The 20,104-nt window shown below is 44.0% G+C and overlaps 1 protein-coding gene across 1 annotated transcript in view; it reads right to left on the reverse strand.

Moving 5' to 3' along the window:
- Window positions 1–20,104, reverse strand: part of LOC141232538 (tapasin-related protein-like) — a 45,286-nt gene that overhangs the window by 15,706 nt on the left and 9,476 nt on the right. The window contains exons 2-4 of the mRNA XM_073667812.1: window positions 17,946–18,116; window positions 3,969–4,214; window positions 818–1,159 (exon numbers count right to left, since the gene is read on the reverse strand). Coding sequence (XP_073523913.1) covers window positions 818–1,159; window positions 3,969–4,214; window positions 17,946–18,116 — 759 coding nt within the window. The remainder of the gene's footprint in view (window positions 1–817; window positions 1,160–3,968; window positions 4,215–17,945; window positions 18,117–20,104) is intronic.

Raw genomic sequence — 20,104 nt, forward strand, 5'->3', positions numbered from 1 at the left:
AAAATGTTGGGAGGAGCTGAGTCTTCCTAGTGTGTGAGGAGGAGCTGAGTATTCATAGTGTGTGAGGAGGAGCTGAGTATTCATAGTGTGCGATGATAAGCTGAGTATTCATAGTGTGCGGGGAGGAGCTGAATCTTCATAGTGTACACACAGTCTACTTGTATATAGCAGGAACAGTGGGATGCTGGCAGGAGATAGGTTTGCACAGCGCTCTCACTGACTGCAGCACGTTCTCCAGTATACACCCTTGTATAGGAGAAAACATGCTACAGTCCCACTTGTCACCGGTCCACAGACTGCATGTCTGCTTTCCCTACACAGAGAAAGTGGACACACTATAAAGACTCATCCTCCCCACACTCGTATTTGGGAGATCCATACTCTAAATATGGCGTATGAATCTATGCACTTGGCACAGCACCACTTCAGCATCTAGTTTCTGTAAGAGGCCAGCAAAATAAGGTAATTAACCCTATTACAAAATATATTCAAATTACATTTCCAGTTGAAAAGTGAAAAATAAAAGTCACTCTTTATAGGCTTTAATTCTATGAAGTGAAGCACGTAGTTAGGAGCTTTAATTAAAAAAAATTAGATAGACCCATTATAAGAACATGAAATCAATTGTTTAATGTGATAAGTCAAAAGAACATTTTATTGCAGAAAATCAACCAATTCTCTCTGCATCTTATCCTTATCAGTTAAGTAACAGCAATAATAATACTAATATGTTATGTATATAGATCCAACATATTTGGCAGCACTTTCCACTATTATAATTATATCTAAAGTGATAAAAAAAAGCAAAACCACTTACCTCTGATTTTCAGATGAATCTGCTGATCTGCGAAGAGAGACGCTACAGATACAGAGCAGGTATAAAGTCCTTCACTTGTCATAGCTAGATTATTAACAAGTAGCGAGGCATTTCCATTTTGTAGTTCTTCTACTTTCATATAAAAATCCTTTCTCATATATTCCAGCTTTTTTGTGTGTCCATTGTAAGAAAGTAATTTTACTTCTTGACTTCCTCGACCCTGATAAGTCCAAGTGACTGAGACATCAGCCCGGTGATCCACCGTGAAGGCACAATCCAGGAGCGCGCTGTCCGCTAGTCTCGCATAGATATTAGGGGTTTTGGTACTTATCATGAAAGTTGCTGTAAACAAAAATGTGATTAAAGAGACAAAACTCTCGTTACATCATTTACTATAGACAATTATTATTCCATTTATAGAATTTCTCAGTTCATTGTCCATCATATCGCGGCATCGGCAATCTGTTCTCAGATTCTCTGTAAATGGAAAATCTAAAATCTACATTTTGTTCTATTTAGTAGAAAGATTTCAAACTCTGCTGAAAAACTTCCTAAATGAAGGAGGACGCTACCTCCGAAACGCGTAGGATAACGGTCTGTAGTTTTTTGCTCACAAGGAGACCTGTAGCTAGTGACGTCACGTTGGCTGTAAGCGGCGGTCTATTTTATATCCAGCAAGTCTTGCTTCGGTGCAACCGGCCGGGACACCAAAGACACCGGAATACTAAAAGTCTGAAGAAGTTACCCCCTCATCTAGTGAATCCTCATTCAGCGAATCCCTCATGACCGTTCAAATCTAGGAATGCCGCCTCGCCAATCCACTACAGATCGGCGCAGGAGGTTTCATGTCTGCGGTTACACTGCATCCATTGTACTCTATAGAGGATTCTCGTTGTATATATATTTGGACATATGGAGATTTTTTTAGCAACATTTAACATATATAGAATAAACAAAATAAACATACGCTGATATCGACGTGTACGTAATGGCCCGAACTAATAAAACAGAAAAGAATATTTATCGCATAGGTGAACACTCAAACAAAAATAAAATAAAAATGTCGGCAATGCCATTTTTCAGTCACCACACCTCTTCCCAAAAATGCAATAAAAAGTAAGAATGATATGAATAAAAACTACAGCTCAGCACACATAAAATACAAGCCCTCAAACATGTCCATCCCTGGAAGAATGAAAAAGTTAAAAAGGTGTCAGATTTTTTCCCCCCTTTTTTTAAAACAGTTCTAAATTTTGCTTAAAGGGAGTCTGCGACCGGGTTTTTGCTACCTAATCTGAGAGTAGCATAATATAGGGACAGAGACCCTGATTCTATTGATGTGTTACTTACTGGGCTGCTTGCTGTAGTTTTGATAAAATCACTGTTTTATCACAAGGAGATTATCACTAGAGGACTAGTAAATCTGCTGCCATGTAGTCCTCCATATTCATGAGCTATGAATAACTCCGCTCACAGCACTGATTGGCAGCTTTCTGTCCAACTATATTATTAACAGAAAGAGCTTAGCATTCAGAGCTCTGCTAGATCTGCGGCAGAGAAAACAGTGTTTGCATCAAAAAGACAGCATTCAGCTCTTTAAGTGATACTGAAGGAATCAGGGTCTTTGCCCCTAACCTACGTTGCTTTTTAATGGGGTATCCAAAACCTGGCAATAGATTCCCTTTAACCACTAAAATAAAAAAAATAAACTAATATGGTATCGCCATAATCATAATGACCTGGAGAATCACATTGCCAAGTAACTTCATGGACAATGAATGCAATACATCTACCACTCCCACCCCCCAAAAAAGCAGAATTGTATTTTTTTTTTTCACTATTTCGCCTCATTTTGATTTTCTCCCCATTTTTCAGTACATTGTATGATAAAAAGAATAAAAATTCAACTTGTCCCAGTTAAAAAAAAGCCCCATGCTGTTATGGTGACAGAAGAATAAAAAAAAAGTTTTTGCTCTTGGATAAAGGTGAGGTAAAAGTTAAAATGCAAAATGAAAAAAAAAAACCTGCCTATTCCTTAAGGGGTTAAATGATAATAATTTTGCCTACCTTCAGCCACCACTAGGGGGAGCTTGGGAGTTTATTAGTGATCAGTTTACTCAGTGGGAGCTATAGATCCCTAAGCTATACACTTACAACTGACTGCAGGTAGCCAGAATACTATTTAACTCAGTAGGCTACTATAGAAAAGATTGACAGCTACAAATAGTTAAGTCACCAACATGATGGCTTCTGCACTAGCTATAAGCATAGCCCAGCACAGTGCTCTATGTTATTTGTTAGCGTTGCTGATCACACTCACTTGGAATGACAGCAGCACTACACTGATTGGTGGCGGCTGCTGCATCTTGTCACCTACAACATTCAATGGTGAGAGATGAATAAGCCACTGTATCATATCTAGTACTTGGTCTCATCTCCTGCAGGAATAAATGATCAGGCATGCAGAAATCCATATGCCCAATCGCCCCCACCCTTACATCTGCTACAAGGGACGGTAAGGCCACGTTCACACGTTCTGTATTTCACGTCAGGATTTGTAAGCCAAAATCGAGGGTGGATGACAAATGCAGAAGTGGTGATGTGTTTCTATTATACTTTTCCTCTGATTGTTCCTCTCCTGGTTTTGGCTTACAAATACTGATGTAAAATACTGACCAAATACTGAACGTGTGAACGTGGCCCAAGCGTGGTTCCTATGCAAAGTTGTTGCACAACCTCATAGCGCCAGGTTTTTACAACTTTCTATTGTTTGAACATCCAACTCTGTCTGTTTGAGGGGCGGCAGGTCTATGTAAATGAAGCCACCGAATATGGATGAGCGGATCATGGAAGTTCCAAAGTTAGAATTGGGTACCAGAACTGTATCCGAACTTTAACCAGAACGAAGTTAATGGGGACAAGAACTTTGTGGTTGTAAAATTTTCTCTCTTTCTCAACACTACAATGGACTTCCGGGAGACATCCGTGTTCAGAGTTCAGCACCGGACATTAGGTGTCCGTTACGAACCCCGAAATTTAAAGTTCGTGTTCACTCATCTCTACCAGCGAACAATACCATAGTAGCCCTATGTCTGTGACTGGTTCCTAGAACTGTGCTGGTCACAGAAGGCCAATTATTGCCTGTACTTACCTAACACAAGGTGTCTGTCCTCTTCTTTCTTCTCTGATGTCTCAGGAAGTTTCGTAAAAAACGTTGCAGTGTGAAATTTGCCGCCATTGTGCTGAACTCTGTAGATATACCAGGAATCTACTACATTATCTGTATTTATAACACCGGGCCATAGAATTTCCGTGTTGTCTGTGAAATATGGCGCAATATCACATTTCACGTCTTCTAATCCGTCCTTCAAAAATGGCATCAGGTTTACTGGTGAATCTAAAAAAAATAAAAAGTGTGTGAAATGGGACTGAAAAATGTATCGACTATAGTTACAGCAAAGATAAATCAGAACAGAGCAAGTAAGAACAGTTCATCTTCTAGTCCGCACGCTCCTATGGGTCGGACCTGTTCTCACTTTTGTATTACACCTGGCTGGTACATGTTTGTGTTATTTGTCCGTTGCTCTTAAATGGAATCTATCAGGAGGGTTTTGCTACCTCATCTGAGAGCAGGGTGTTGTAGGCAAAGAGACCCTGAATCCAATGATGTATCACTTAGTTTTCTGGGTGCAGTCGTTCTGACACAATCAGAGCTTCTAGATTTAGAATGAAGCAGAGCTGAGAAAGCTAACCCCGCCCACAACAGGCTCTCCGTGTACAAAGTCCATAGACAGTGAGGAGCTTAGTTGCTGGACTAGTCCGGCAATGTTAATTTCTTAGTGATAAATCCTTCACAGTTCGTACACAACAGCACGCACTTTGACAAGTGACACATCCCTGAAATCAGTGTTTCAGCCTCTATCTCCTGCTGTCTTCACATTACATAGCAAAAACCTAGTGACAGATTCCCTTCAAATGGAAAGGGAAAGTAGAAATGTTATTATTAGAGTTGAGTGAATTGCCAAAAATTCAATTCGGCAGATATGCTTAATTTGGGGTGAGTGGGGTCGGTGGGTTATTGTCCGCATCACATTAATTCAGTGAAAATTAAATCAGCCAGAAGGGGTTAAAAATATTTAAAAACTCTTATAAAACTCTTATACTCCCCACTCTGCGGCCTTCTCCAAGCCAGTCCTACTGCCAATAGGCTCCTCTTGATTCTTCATTCATAGGATAATAGCTATAATCTGCTTAACTTACGGCAGAAAATTACCCCAGTATCAGCAACATATAATAGCCAAGAGGTACCTCTTAAAATATAACTTTTAATAAATCTCTAAAAAACATTTATACCTCCAATATCTGATACCAGCTACTCACTAGCCCCTATTTACATCAGGACATACAAATATGACCCCTTAGATAGCATACAACAAAAGGCAAATAATGTCAAACCAGTCCTGGTCTATACATGACTTAAACAATACAGTGCTATCAAACGTTAATAATATGTGTGGATCTCACCCATTTTTGCATGTGGGCATCGTTCAGGGTTTTTCATCCAAGTCAATCGATTTGTTCTTTGAGGATAAAAAGAATTCTACCCTGTCGTGCCCCTGGTGTTAGCTCCCGCCCTAACAAGGGCAGTACCCAAGTGTATCTTACAACATCACCTACAAAAATCCCTCCCGACGCGTTTCTTCCTCCTTATGGAGGATTCATCAGGGCAGTGTATTTGGTATTTTGGCGAGCACTAGCAATGCAAAAGAGCAAAAAGTGACTCTGTGCTATAAAGTGCCAAGTGACTTAAAAAATGTAACTTAATGAACCTCACAATAGGGAGTGTCCATCTCAGTGGTACAGAGTACTGTTACCACTTTCAACAAATGCAAAAAGGAGAATTGCATTTGGTAAAAGTGGTAACAGGACTCTGTACCACTGAGATGTACTCTGACCATTGTGAGGCTCATTAAGTTATGTTTTTTAAGTCACTTGGCACTTTATAGCACAGAGTCACTTTTTGCTCTTTTGCATTGCTAGTGCTCGCCAAAATACCAAATACACTGCCCTGATGAATCCGCCATAAGGAGGAAGAAACGCGTCAGGAGTAGTGTTGAGCGATACCTTCGGATATCAGGAAATATCGGATCGGATTGGATCGAGCCGATACTCAAAAAGTATCGGATATCTCCGATTCCGATACCGGAAACCAAAGCAAGTCAATGGGACACAAATATCGGAATGAAAATAAACCCTTTCTTTCCTTGTAGGTTAATTCTACATGAAGGAAAACAACTAACAATAATGTAGAATGTATTGGGGGAGGTGGTTGCCCAAATCGATGGGAACAGTGCTCACAGTGAAACATGAAAAGCCGGCAATTCAGCAGCGGCATACACCGGTACCCGACAATTTACAACAGAAAGAATAGAGCTTCACACATAGATTAGATAGATAGAAACATGTCAGTCACATATATATGAAGCACAGTGACAGTGTTGCTTACTGTACTTGTCATTCAGTGTTAAAATAAAGGATTTATTAAAAAAAAAATTGGCGTGGGGTTCCCCGTAATTTTAGCCTCTAGCGGAGGTTAAGCAGACGGCTGGGGCAGATGTTTGAAGCCTGGGAAGGGGGTAATACCCATGGAGCTTCCGAGGCTACTAATATCAGCCCCCAGCTGAATACATAGCCTTTACTAGCTATTAAAATGGGGGACCCCCCCCAAAAAATGACGTGGGGTCCCCCCTATTTTAATAGCTAGCAAAGGCTAGGCAGACAGCTGGGGGCTGATATTAATAGCCCAGGAAGGGTGTCATGAATATTGGCCCCCTCCCAGGCTAGAAACACCAGCCGTCAGCCTCCCCAGAAATGGCGCATCCATAGGATGCGCCATTTCTGGCACTTAGCCTCGCTCTTCCCACTGCCCTGTAGCGGTGGCAGTGGGGTAATAGGGCTGGGGTTGATGTCAGCTTATAATGCCAGCTGACATCAAGCCCAGGTTAGTAATGGAGAGGCGTCTATAAGAGACCCCCATTACTAACCCCATAGTCAAAGTTAAAAAAAACACAAACACCCAGAATAAAGTCCTTTAATTGAAATAAACACACAATTCTTTATTGTTCTAAATTAAACCATACTTACCAGCACGCCCATTCCAGCTGAAGCCAACGATCTCCTGCAATAAAAGAAAAATAATAAAGCAACATCATCCTTACCTTTCGATGGATCCCAGGACAGCTCCAGCTCTGCTACATCGAGATGACAGGCTGGATCGCAGCAGAAAGCTGCCATCCAGCCTGTCATCCCGCAGACACTGAGAAGCGCAGGCATGCTTGTGCTCCTCAGTGTCAGGCTGTGACGGCATCCAGATGAGCCGACAATGAACTCAGCTCACCTCATGCACGTCACTGACAGCGTGGGAGAATTCTCCTGCGCATGCGGTGAGCGTGAGAGACTCGGCTCATCTGGATGCCGTCACAGCCTGACACTGAGGAGCGCGAGCATGCCTGCGCTTCTCAGTGTCTGCCTGCGGCATGACAGGCTGGGTGGCAGCTTTCTGCTGCGATCCAGCCTGTCATCTCGATGTAGCAGAGCTGGAGCTGTCCTGGGAACCATCAAAAGGTAAGGATGATGTTGGTTTAATATTTTTCTTTACATGGCAGTGGGAAGAGCGAGGCTAAGTGCCAGAATTGGCGCATCCTATGGATGCGCATTTCTGGGGTGGCTGACGGCTGGTGTTTCTAGCCTGGGAGGGGGCCAATATTCATGGCACCCTTCCTGGGCTATTAATATCAGCCCCCAGCTGTCTGCCTAGCCTTTGCTAGCTATTAAAATAGGGGGACCCCACGTCATTTTTTTTGGGGTCCCCCCATTTTAATAGCTAGTAAAGGCTAGGTATTCAGCTGGGGGCTGATATTAGTAGCCTGGGAAGCTCCGTGGGTATTACCCCCTTCCCAGGCTTCAAACATCTGTCCCAGCCGTCTGCTTAACCTCTGCTAGAGACTAAAATTACGGGGAACAGCACGCCAATTTTTTTTTTAATAAATCCTTTATTTTAACACTAAATGACAAGTACAGTAACCAACACTGTCACTGTACTTCTTATATATGTGACTGACATGTTTCTATCTATCTAATCTATGTGTGATGCTCTATCTTTCTGTTCTAAATTGTCGGGTACCGCTGCAGAATTGCCGGCCGGCTTTTTTAAAGAGATGGTGCATGAAAACACTATTATATTTTTAAATAAATCCTTTAACACTAAATAACAAGTACAGTAACCAACACTGTCACTGTACTTATTATATATGTGACTGACATGTTTCTATCTATCTAATCTATGTGTGAAGCTCTATTCTTTCCATTCTAAATTGTCGGGTACCGGTATAAGCCGCTGATGAATTGCCGGCTTTTCTTGTTTCACTGTGAGCACTGTTCCCATCGATTTGGACAACCACTGTAATGCCACAACCACGATGGCTGTGGCATTAACGTCTTAAAAAAATATTAATACCTGCTATTCCATTTAATTGTAATGTAAGGGAGATAATGTAATGTGAGCGCTTGAGCAGGAGAATTCTCCCACGCTGGGATGGCATTCTGATGACAGGCTGGGTCGCAGCTGAGCGCTGCCATCCAGCTTGTCATCCTTCAGAGACACTGCAGAGCGCAGGCATTATGTGAACTTCCGATTCCGGTATTCGATATTGTAAAAGTATCGGAACTCAGTATCGGAATGCTCAACACTAGTCAGGAGGGATTTTTGTAGGTGATGTTGTAAGATACACTTGGGTACTGCCCTTGTTAGGGCGGGAGCTAACACCAGGGGCACGACAGGGTAGAATTGTTTTTATCCTCAAAGAACAAATTGATAGAATTGGATGAAAAACCCTGTCATGTATTGACCAGGACTGGTTTGACATTATTGGTCTTTTGTTGTATGCTATCTAAGGGGTCATATTTGTATGCCCTGATGTAAATAGGGGCTAGTGAGTAGCTGGTATCAGATATTGGAGGTATAAATGGTTTTTAGAGAATTATTTTAAGAGGTACCTCTTGGCTAATTCATTCAAAGGATTTTCCAGCAGGCGACACCACTTTCTAGATCCCATGCAGTCATGTTGGGTGTGACGCATGTGATTAAAGTCACCCCACTCCTTCATGTGAAATGTGTTGCAGGTTATTAATATGTGGCCCACCGCACGAGATCTGGTAGGACTTAGTAAGGGTTGGTGTCCGCCTGAAGACCCAGAGGGTGAAGAGCCAATTGGAGGACTGGGTTGGCAGTGAGGGTGGGATAGATACAGGGAGGGTACAGGAGAGGTGAGTACTAGAGTCCATTGCTTTTTAACCCCTCCCTGGCTATCAGAAACCAGCTGAATGGCTTTCATTTTGCTAGATTTTCACAAAGCAAATTCTTCAACAATACGGATCCATTACAACCTCAATTTTGAAGGCAATTCATAAGTAATTCTATTAGTCAATTATCAATTCGCTCATCTCTAGCTAATAATAATAATAATAATAGGAACATAAGTAGCTGTCTGTAGAGGATTAACATTTCTCTCACGAATGCCCACGAACAATGTTATTGACGGTGAATGAATTTAATGAAGGCTCTTTTATTTTTTCAGAGCTGCCCATAATTATTGAGGAAGAAAAAGTACCCATAACATGCATGGTGTTATGCTGCCATCTGCAGGCTACTGATGCATAGTACACTTGACAGAAGACTGACAGAAGAGGACTCCTGTCAGAGATAGGGCAGAACAAATTCTCTGTGGTGTGGCACATGTAAAAAACACCTAAGTTTAAATGAACTTAAATGAAAAAAAAAAAAGCATGTTAGGTAATTGTCACGTCAGTAAAAGTCTGATCCATCAAAATAATAATTCATTTAACTCATATGGTAAATGTCATAGGAAAAAAAAACAGAATTCTTTTTTTGTTACCTTTAAAATACATAATAAAAAGTGATCAAAAAGTCACTGCTCTCACTCATTCCTCCTGTTCGCTAGTATTGTGCCCACAATGGCATCCTCTCCACCTCCTCACTGGGATATCAGAGATCTGGAGGAATGAATGAAAGCGGTCCTAGACTAATCCAGGTACATATGCATTGGTATTAACCATCATTTTTACACATACTGCAGTGATGCTTAGGGATAATACAGAAGTCATGAAAAATGTTATTAGGAGGCTGATGAAGCTAATACATAATAAAAGCAAATCCCCTAGATAAAATTCCCTTTACAGAGGACCTTTAAGCCAATTTTTCATGCTGACCTGGATACGTAATGCAACATTAGCTGCAGAGCAGAATACATTGTTCTTTTCTAATTTTGTCTCTTCATTATATAAATGTTAACAATCAAAATATTTACCACCTGATAAGTTAATTTTCGCTAAGTCCAAAGTGTTATCAGAGTTTTCACTAGGGGCGTGTACTTCTTCCCTCTGTATGACGTTGACCACTCATAAGCAGGCAGAAACACTTGGGTAAGAAAAACACACCCCCATCATAGCTCAGAACACGCTATACCTGTGTGAGATGTAATGACAGCCTGGTCTCACGGCAGAGTGATTACAGGATGATATAAGTGTGATTATTGACACCTTTGAGCTTTCTTCTCTTTGTATTCTGTGTGGCAGAAGGGGCAGTACAGCTGAGCTGGCAGCACTATGAGAGGAGAGTTGATAGAAGGGTTTGTAATGTTGCACAGCTAAACTCAGTTGTACTGCCCCTCACTCCACATGGACTGCAAGGAGATGAAAACTCAAAAGTGTCAGTAATCACACTTATGTCTGTTGTGCTCAAGGTAACTTATAATCACTCTGAAGTGAGATCAGGCTGTTATTACACATCATATGGGAGTAGCTTGAGCTATTTGGGGGGGGGGGGGGGGTGTTCTTTTTTCTCCTGAGTGTTGCAGCCTGATTATGACTGGTCATCATCACACAGGGGAAGAAGTATAAAAACCCAAAAAAAACTCTGGTAAAGCTCTCTTGGACTTAAAAAAAAAAAAAAAATTATTAGAGGTCAAATACTTTGATTGCTAATATCTCTGCTACAGAGAGATGAAATAAAAAACAAACAAACACATTTTATTCTGCTCTGCAGCCACAATTAAATCATGTGTCCAGTTCAAAAAGAAAAACTTTGAAGAAAAGTCCACTTTAAGGCCACGACTAGTGTTGAGCATTCCGATACTGAAATATCGGGTATCGGCCGATATTCGCGGTATCGGAATTCCGATACTTAATTCCGATACTTTTACAATATCGAATACCGGAATCGGAAGTTCCCATAATGCCTGCGCTCTGCAGTGTCTCTGAAGTATGACAAGCTGGATGGCAGCGCTCAGCTGAGATCCAGCCTGTCATCAGAATGCCATCCCAGCGTGGGAGAATTCTCCTGATAGTTTAAAAGCCGGCGGGCGGTAAAAAGCCGCCGGCTTTTAAACAATCACACAGCCCCATACTGCTTCCCCGCAGCCTCCCACCCCGATCCTCCGCTCCCCTCGCCACCTCCCATCCCGATCGTAAGTTAGGACCGGGCGGGGAGCGCAGCACCAAGGAGCGGGGAGCGAAGGACCCGGGCGGGGAAGCCGGCAGTGAAAAGACTTCACCGCCGGCTTTCCCGTTCTGTGCTGCGCTTTCCCGCCGGTTATTTCAAATGAACAGCTGAGGTATCAGGTGATGCTGATCAGCTGTTCATTTGAAGGAGCCGTGGTGCCCTCAGAGGGTTCATGTGAGTTCATGCTTGACTGCATTGCATGAACTCACATGAACTTTCCCACGGCCGCACAGGTCAGCCTCACCTCCCAGACGATAAGCCCGTCATGATTGGTGTGTGTGGGTGTCTGTGCGAGTGTGTGCGGGGTGTCTGTGCGTGTGTCTGCGAGTGTGTGCGGGGTGTCTGTGCGATGTCTGCGGGTGTGTGCGGTGTCTGTGCGATGTCTGCAGGTGTGTGCGCGGTGTCTGTGCGTGTGTCTGCGAGTGTGTGCGGTGTCTGTGCGATGTCTGCGAGTGTGTGCGGTGTCTGTGCGATGTCTGCGGGTGTGTGCGTGCAGGCAGACATAGGCCGATGTGACACTACTACTCCCATCGGCCTATGTCTGTCCCCCGTCCACTCGTGCCAGCAGGATCAGCTCGATGGGAGCAGTAGTTCCCATCAGCCTGATCCTACTATTTAAATTGCCCTACTGTGTCCCCAATACATTTTAAATACATGTCATTGGTGGCCAGTGGTTACCTACAATAAATTAGTTCATACATTACCTGTCCCCGCCGATCGCCACCTAAAATAATGTAAAAAATAAAAAACTACACCTATACTCACCTAGACACCTAATTCCCCGAAGCCATCGATCTCCTGTAATAAAATATAAAATAATAAACCACAACCTTATCCTTACCCCTCCGTAGTAGTCCACGAGTGTCCCACGATGATCTCCAGTTTAGAGCAGCCACATAGAATGTGACCGCTCTGAACCGCTGCCGCCGCTAGAATGATGGGGCCGTAAAGCAGCCCCGTCATTGCATAAGCGGGTTCGCCGGAGTTCAGGCAGCGCTGCTCCGGATAGCTCCTTTACGGCCCTGCTGTATCGTGAGAAATTCCCAAGGTACAGCAGTGCCGTAAAGGAGGTCTCCGGAGCTGCGCTGCCTGAATGCACTCCGGTGACCTCAGTCAGTGGCTCCCGCTGCCGGGAGCGGACGTGTTCCCGGCAGCGTGAGCTTACAGCAGCCATGCACAGCTGTCACCATCTCCAGATGTGACAGCTGTGCATGGGAGATCAGCGCAGGAACGTGGACAGGTAACTATTTTTTTTTTGTAAACTAAGAATTAAATAAAATTGTGTGTTTTATTTCAAATAAATTATTTTTTTCTGGGTGTAGTGTGTTTTTTCTTTTTAACACTTTGTAGGTTAGTAATGGGGGTGTCTTATAGACGCCCATCATTACTAACCTGGGCTTCATGGCAGCTGGCGCTGACATGAACCCCAACCCTATTACCCCACTGCCACCGCACCAGGGCAGCGTGGAAGAGCGAGGCTAAGTGCCAGAGTTGGCGCATCCTATGGATGCGCCATTTCTGGGGCGGCTGACGGCTGGTGTTTCTAGCCTGGGAGGGGGCCAATATTCATGGCTCCCTTCCTGGGCTATTAATATCAGCCCCCAGCTGTCTGCCTAGCCTTTGCTAGCTATTAAATAGGGGGTACCCCACGTCATTTTTTTGGGGGGGGTCCCCCATTTTAATAGCTAGTAAAGGCTAGGTATTCAGCTGGGGGCTGATATTAGTAGTCTGGGAAGCTCCGTGGGTATTACCCACTTCCCAGGCTTCAAACATCTGCCCCAGCCGTCTGCTTAACCTCCGCTAGAGACTAAAATTATGGGGGATCCCCACGCCAATTTTTTTTTAAATAAATCATTTATTTTAACACTAAATGACATTTGAGGAGTTAATAAAGATGCAGTCCCTAATTTATTATTTATTTTTTAATTAATTTTTCCCAAAAATTTTGATGTGGGCTTTGCCATATTTTTGTATGCCAGCCAGGTACAGCATCCAGCTTCTATGAACGCGCCATTTTCCGGGGTGGCTGCGGACTGCAATTTGCACCGCGGGGGGGGTCAGAAAGCTTGGGTCTCCCTGCGCTGCAGATTCCATCCCCCAGCTGCCTAGTTGTACCTGGCTGGACACAAAAATAGGGAGAAGCCCCACGTATTTTTTTTTTAATTATTTCATGAAATTTATGAAATAATAAAGAAAAAAAGGGCTTCCCTATATTGTTGTGTCCGGCCAGGTACAAATAGGCAGCTGGTGGTTGGGCGCAGCCCGTTCCTGCCTGCTGTACCTGGCTGGACCCAAATATAGTGCGAAGCCCCACATCAATTTTTTTTAAATTATTTCAGGAAATTCATGAAATAATTTAAAAAAAATTGACGTGGGGCTTCGCCCTATATTTGTGTCCAGCCAGGTACAGCAGGCAGGAACGGGCTGCCCTCAACCACCAGCTGCCTATTTGTACCTGGTTGGACACAACAATATAGGGAAGCCCTTTCTTTCTTAATTATTTCATGAATTTCATGAAATAATTAAAAAAAAAAATACGTGGGGCTTCGCCCTATTTTTGTGTCCAGCCAGGTACAACTAGGCAGCTGGGGGCTGGAATCCGCAGCGCAGGGAGGCCCAAGCTTTCTGGGCCCCACCCGCTGCAAACTGCAGTCCGCAGCCACCCCGGAAAATGGCGCGTTCATAGAAGCGCCATCTTCTGGCGCTGTACCCAACTCATCCAGGGCCCTGGTGCGGTGGCTCACTGGGTAATAAAGGGGTTAAGGCCAGCTTGGCATTATCAGCTGGCCCTAAGCCCGAAATTCATGGGATCACGCCAATATTAGACATGACCACCATGAATTTCTAGTAAAGTATTTAAAAAAAACACAACACCCAGAATAAAGTCCTTTAATTGAAATAAACACACAATTCTTTATTGTTCTAAATTAAACTCTACTTACCATCACGCCCATTCCAGCTGAAGCCAACGATCTCCTGCAATAAAAGAAAAATAATAAAGCAACATCATCCTTACCTTTCCATGGTTCCCACGACAGCTTCAGCTCTGCTACATCGAGATGACAGGCTGGACCGCAGCAGAACGCTGCCATTCAGCCTGTCATCCCGCAGACACTGAGAAGCGCAGGCATGCTTGCGCTCCTCAGTGTCTCTCTGTGACGGCATAAAGATGAGCCGAGGTCATGTCCAATGAACTGACAGCGTGGGAAAATTCTCCTGCACTCAGCGCTTCAGCGTGAGAATTTTCCCATGCTGTCAGTGACGTGAATGAGGTGAGGTCATGTCCAATGAACTCAGCTCACCTCATGCACGTCACGCTGAAGCGCTGAGTGCAGGAGAATTCTCCCACGCTGTCAGTGACGTGCATGAGGTGAGCCGAGTTCATTGGACATGAACTCGGCTCATCTGGATGCGCTTCTCAGTGTCTGCGGGATGACAGGCTGGATGGCAGCGTTCTGCTGCGGTCCAGCCTGTCATCTCGATGTAGCAGAGCTGAAGCTGTCGTGGGAACCATGGAAAGGTAAGAATGAGGTTGCTTTATTATTTTTCTTTTATTGCAGGAGATCGTTAGCTTCAGCTGGAATGGGCGTGATGGTAAGTAGAGTTTAATTTAGAACAATAAAGAATTGTGTCTTTATTTCAATTAAAGGACTTTATTCTGGGTGTTTGTGTTTTTTTTTTAACTTTGACTATGGGGTTAGTAATGGGGGTGTCTTATAGACGCCTCTCCATTACTAACCTGGGCTTGATGTCAGCTGGCATTATAAGCTGACATCAACCCCAACCATATTACCCCACTGCCACCGCTACAGGGCAGTGGGAAGAGCGAGGCTAAGTGCCAGAATTGGCGCATCCTATGGATGCGCCATTTCTGGGGCGGCTGACGGCTGGTGTTTCTAGCCTGGGAGGGGGCCAAAATTCATGGCACCCTTCCTGGGCTATTAATATCAGCCCCCAGCTGTCTGCCTAGCCTTTGCTGGCTATTAAATTAGGGGGGACCCCACGTCATTTTTTTGAGGGGGTCCCCCATTTTAATAGCTAGTAAAGGCTAGGTATTCAGCTGGGGGCTGATATTAGTAGCCTGGGAAGCTCCGTGGGTATTACCCCCTTCCCAGGCTTTAAACATCTGCCCCAGCCGTCTGCTTAACCTCCGCTAGAGACTAAAATTATGGGGAATCCCACGCCAATTTTTTTTTAAATAAATCCTTTATTTTAACACTAAATGACAAGTACAGTAATCAACACTGTCACTGTACTTCATATATATGTGACTGACATGTTTCTATCTATCTAATCTATGTATGATTCTCTATTCCTTCTATTCTAAATTGTCGGGTACAGATGCTGAATTGCCGGCCGGCTTTTTTAAAGAGACGGTGCATGAAAACACTATTAGATTTTTAAATAAATCCTTTAGGGTATGTGCACACGATGCAGAAATGAAGCAGAAAATTTCTGCATCATTTCTGCATCTCCCTGGCAGAAAAAACGCATGCAGATTGTGCATGCGTTTTTCCTGCAGAATACATGCGGATCCACATGCGTTTCCGCATGCAGATTGACAAGCGCTTTCCAGGCGATGTTAGCATCACCTGGAAAGTGCTTGATAACTAGGTCACACTGTATAAATCCATGCAAACAGCATGGATTTATATAGTGTGACCCGAGAGAGTGTATATACTTACCTCCGATGGCCCGCGCTGTCCTGCTCACTCCGTTCTCCCGGCTGCCGGCAACTTTGAATTGAAAGACCTGCCGACGTCAGCGTCACGTGACCCGTCACATGACTCTGACGTCACCGCAGGTCCTACAACTCACTGCAAGTGCCGGGAACCAAGCGGGAGCGCTGCGCGGGCCGACAGATGGTAAGAATACATTTATTTTTTATTTTATTCTTCTTTTTACAGCTTTTTCAATGGTACCTGGGTGTGGATGAGACTCTCCTCTCCTCCACACCCGGGTACCATCCGCACATTAGAACGCACCAATTACGCAAGTACAAATGCTGTCTTGCGGAATTGGCGCGTTCTAATGCAAGTCAATGGCGGCGAAATCGCCGCGTTTCCGCAAAATTAATTGACATGCTGCGGATTTTTGACCGCAGCGTTAACGCTGCGGAAAAATCCGCATCATGGGCACAGCACATGCGGATTTCCATTGGGGAACATTGCTGCCCTTCTACCATGCGTTTTTCATGCGTTTCCGCGGCGTTTACGCAACTGCAAAAACGCCGCGGAAACGCATGAAATACGCATCGTGTGAACACAGCCTTACACTAAATGACAAGTACAGTAACCAACACTGTCACTGTACTTCATATATATGTGACTGACATGTTTCTATCTATCTAATCTATGTGTGAAGCTCTATTCTGTCTGTTATAAATTGTCGGGTACCGCTGCTGAATTGCCGGCCGGCTTTTTTAAAGAGACAGTGCATGAAAACACAATTATTTTTTTAAATAAATCCTTTACACTAAATGACAAGTACAGTAACCAACACTGTCACTGTGCTTCTTATATGTGTGACTGACATGTTTCTATCTATCTAATCTATGTGTGAAGCTCTATTCTTTCTGTTGTAAATTGTCGGGTACCGGTGTATGCCGCTGCTGAATTGCCGGCTTTTCGCGTAATACATTCTAAATTATTCTTAGTTGTTTTACTTCATGTAGAATTAACCTACAAGGAAAGAAAGGGTTTATTTTCATTCCGATATTTGTGTCCCATTGACTTGCATTGGTTTCCGGTATCGGAATCGGCGATATCCGATACTTTTTGGGTATCGGTCCGATCCAATCCGATACGATATTTCCTGATATCGGAAGGTATCGCTCAACACTAGCCACGACCCCACTATCAGTATTTGGTCAGTATTCGGTCAGTATTTTTCCTCAGGAGTGGGAGACAAAACCAGGAGTGGGTGATAAATGCAGAATTAGTGACTTGTTTCTATTACACCTTTTCTCTGATCGTTCCTCACCTGGTTTTGGCTCCTACTCCTGAGAAAAAATAGTGACCGAATACTGATCAAATACTGACAGAGGGGCCATGGCCTAAGCCTAGAAATCACCCAGCAAAAAAACAAACCATTAATATGGCTAATGTCAGGATAGTTATAACTCTGGGAAAAAAACAAAGGTACAAAACCAAAAATTGGCTGTAACAGGAAGGGGTTAAATTATGCTATATTTCTAGGTTATAGACATATAAGTGAATATTATAAGAAAGATAACTGTTTTATATTTTCTTAAAATACTAGATAACCACTATAACTATGCAACACTTCTTTTAATATATTACACATGTAATTTAGTGTAAGTGGTCAGCAGCTAGGGGTATAAAAAGGATTGGCAGTGGGTTGGAGTTGATTTTTTATTTTTTCATGGTCTGTCTTCCAGAAGTTAGATCCATTTTGCTCTGTAATTCTCAATGACAGCAGTTTCTTTTTCATTAACTCCAACAAAATACGATGGAGAACCACCAGAGTGCAGACACCCCGCCCCCATTGACTTCTGTGGGTAGAGGAGGGTATAAACAGTGAACTCACCTTTAAAAATAAATTTAACTCCCCAAAAATCTAAATGAATGTCCTGTCCACCTCCCAGCACTACCCAGACTGGATGTGGAGAAGCAGGTTGCTCATTCAGCGGATGATGGTACGGCTTTTCATACAGACAGGGTAATTTTATGAATGACGTTTCTTTAATGGACCAGGTACCTGCAAAAAAAAAATCAGCAAAATAAAAAAAGCTGTATTGTTTATAATCATATTACCCTGATCAAATTACAACAAAACCTCAAAGTAAAAGGCAGCAGGGATAAAGTGGAGCAGTTGCCCAAACAGCCAATCCATGCATCAATGAAGTACGAAGAGGTTAAAAGGGGTTGTCTCCTACTCAGACAACCTCCTTCTCAATCACTATGTTTTCCCCCAGTAAATTAGTAACACCTATATTCACCTTCAGTGCCGGCGCCATTGGCTCTGGCTCTCCCGGGGCTTGCGTGACATAACAATGTGTCCAGTCAGTACCTGCTTCACTGTCTTCTCCTCCAGACAAATCAGATATCTGGAGGAAGTGAGAGCTGCGGCTGCTCTCTCACTTCCTCCTGATGTATGATTTGTCTGAAGGAATAAGAGATAGTAAAGAGGCCGGAGATTGGCCGCAGGGATCGCGTGACATACTGTAACTCTAGTGCCCCAGCAGAGCAAGTGTCGACATCGCTGGAACGATGCCGGTACCAGAGGTGAGTATAGGTTGTTATTACTTTGGGGGAAATATAGTGACTGAAAAGGGGTTGTCTGAGTAGTGGACAGCTCCTTCAATACTTACCTAAAGGGTTGTCCAACACTAGTCATTCCTTTGACAATTAACGTTGCCATATTAAAATAAGGTAAACATATACTTACCTCCCGTCCCAGAGCCACTCCTCTGTTGTCGCCGCTTAGTCTCCCGGCAGTGACATTGCATTGTAGTGTCATATGACCGATGCTGCCAATCAGCTGCCAAACAGCTGCCACTGATCATCTGCAGTCTTCGAGTATTCTGTTACAGCAGACAAACTATGGCAACTTTAGATGTTACTGGACTGATCGTCTGGATTGGACTTTCCACTACTGAATAGGAAATTATTGTACCAAATCTACTTGTACTAAAATCATTGGCTGTATAGGGGCGGCATTGTCTGTGAGTACGCTACATACATATATGTGTATGTAAGCGATAAAAAGACACTTACAGCCAGGTACTCAGTGTGTGCTTGATGTCTACAAATGATGTACAGTATATTGGAAAGTTTAGCACTGGTCTGAAAGATTTCTCTTGGGGCAGAAACATAGGGCAGTGCTATGGCTCTTTTTTGAATGCAAGCTCCATTGACCTCCATACGCAAGGAGGGATTTTCAATTCCTTTAGAATTGGCTACCAATCGTATCTGTATGGCAGCATGGATGTCCTCCATATTGGAAGGCATAGATCTTCTCTTTATTCTCTGCTGTGGGAATGAGCTATTGACGATGCATATGTGGAACCCCAGGGGTCTGGTTACCACAGTAATAGCAATATTACGTCTGTGAGCAGGTGGGAGGTCTCCTGGTCAGGAACCCTGAGCATGCCACACCTCCTGCCCAGTCCTGGGAGGGGAAGAACTTCCCCTATATAAACTGGGGCTGAGGCAGGGTTAGTGAGAAAGAGTAGAGAGTAGAGAAGAGAAGAAGAGGAGTCCCAGACTGAGACACAGTCTGGTCTGGAGTGGAGCTGATACAGGGAGAGCAAGATCAGGAGCTCTGTGGGAGCAGTGATAAAAGGGGTCAGAGACTGGAAGCTGTAGAGCTCGTCCTGACTGAAGAGATCTCACCGGACACGGAGTCCGAGGCTGTGGGGACTGAGCCATACCCAGCAGCAGAAACCGACCGGCAGGGGATTTCAGGTCCTCTGGCCAAGAAACCCGAAGGCACGGTCACACGCAAGGGACCAGCACCGCCGTCGTGGAGCGGAGGCTACCAGAAGGCCCCGAGTCACCGGCCATACGGGTGAGCACCACACGGTACACTCAGGGACGTGGGCTACTTCTACCCGCTTCTAGCAAGGTAGCCAAGAAGAGTACAGTTAGTTGGGGAGGCCTACAACTCCGCCTGGCCAGGGGAGATCCTGTCTGCTCACGGACTGACCAGACCCCGACCGCTAGCCAGTACTCCCGGGAGGGTCT

Source organism: Phyllobates terribilis, unplaced genomic scaffold (genome assembly GCF_046119375.1).
Source record: "Phyllobates terribilis strain yellow unplaced genomic scaffold, ASM4611937v1 Scaffold_2__4_contigs__length_985480577, whole genome shotgun sequence".
Taxonomy (NCBI): Eukaryota; Metazoa; Chordata; class Amphibia; order Anura; family Dendrobatidae; genus Phyllobates; species Phyllobates terribilis.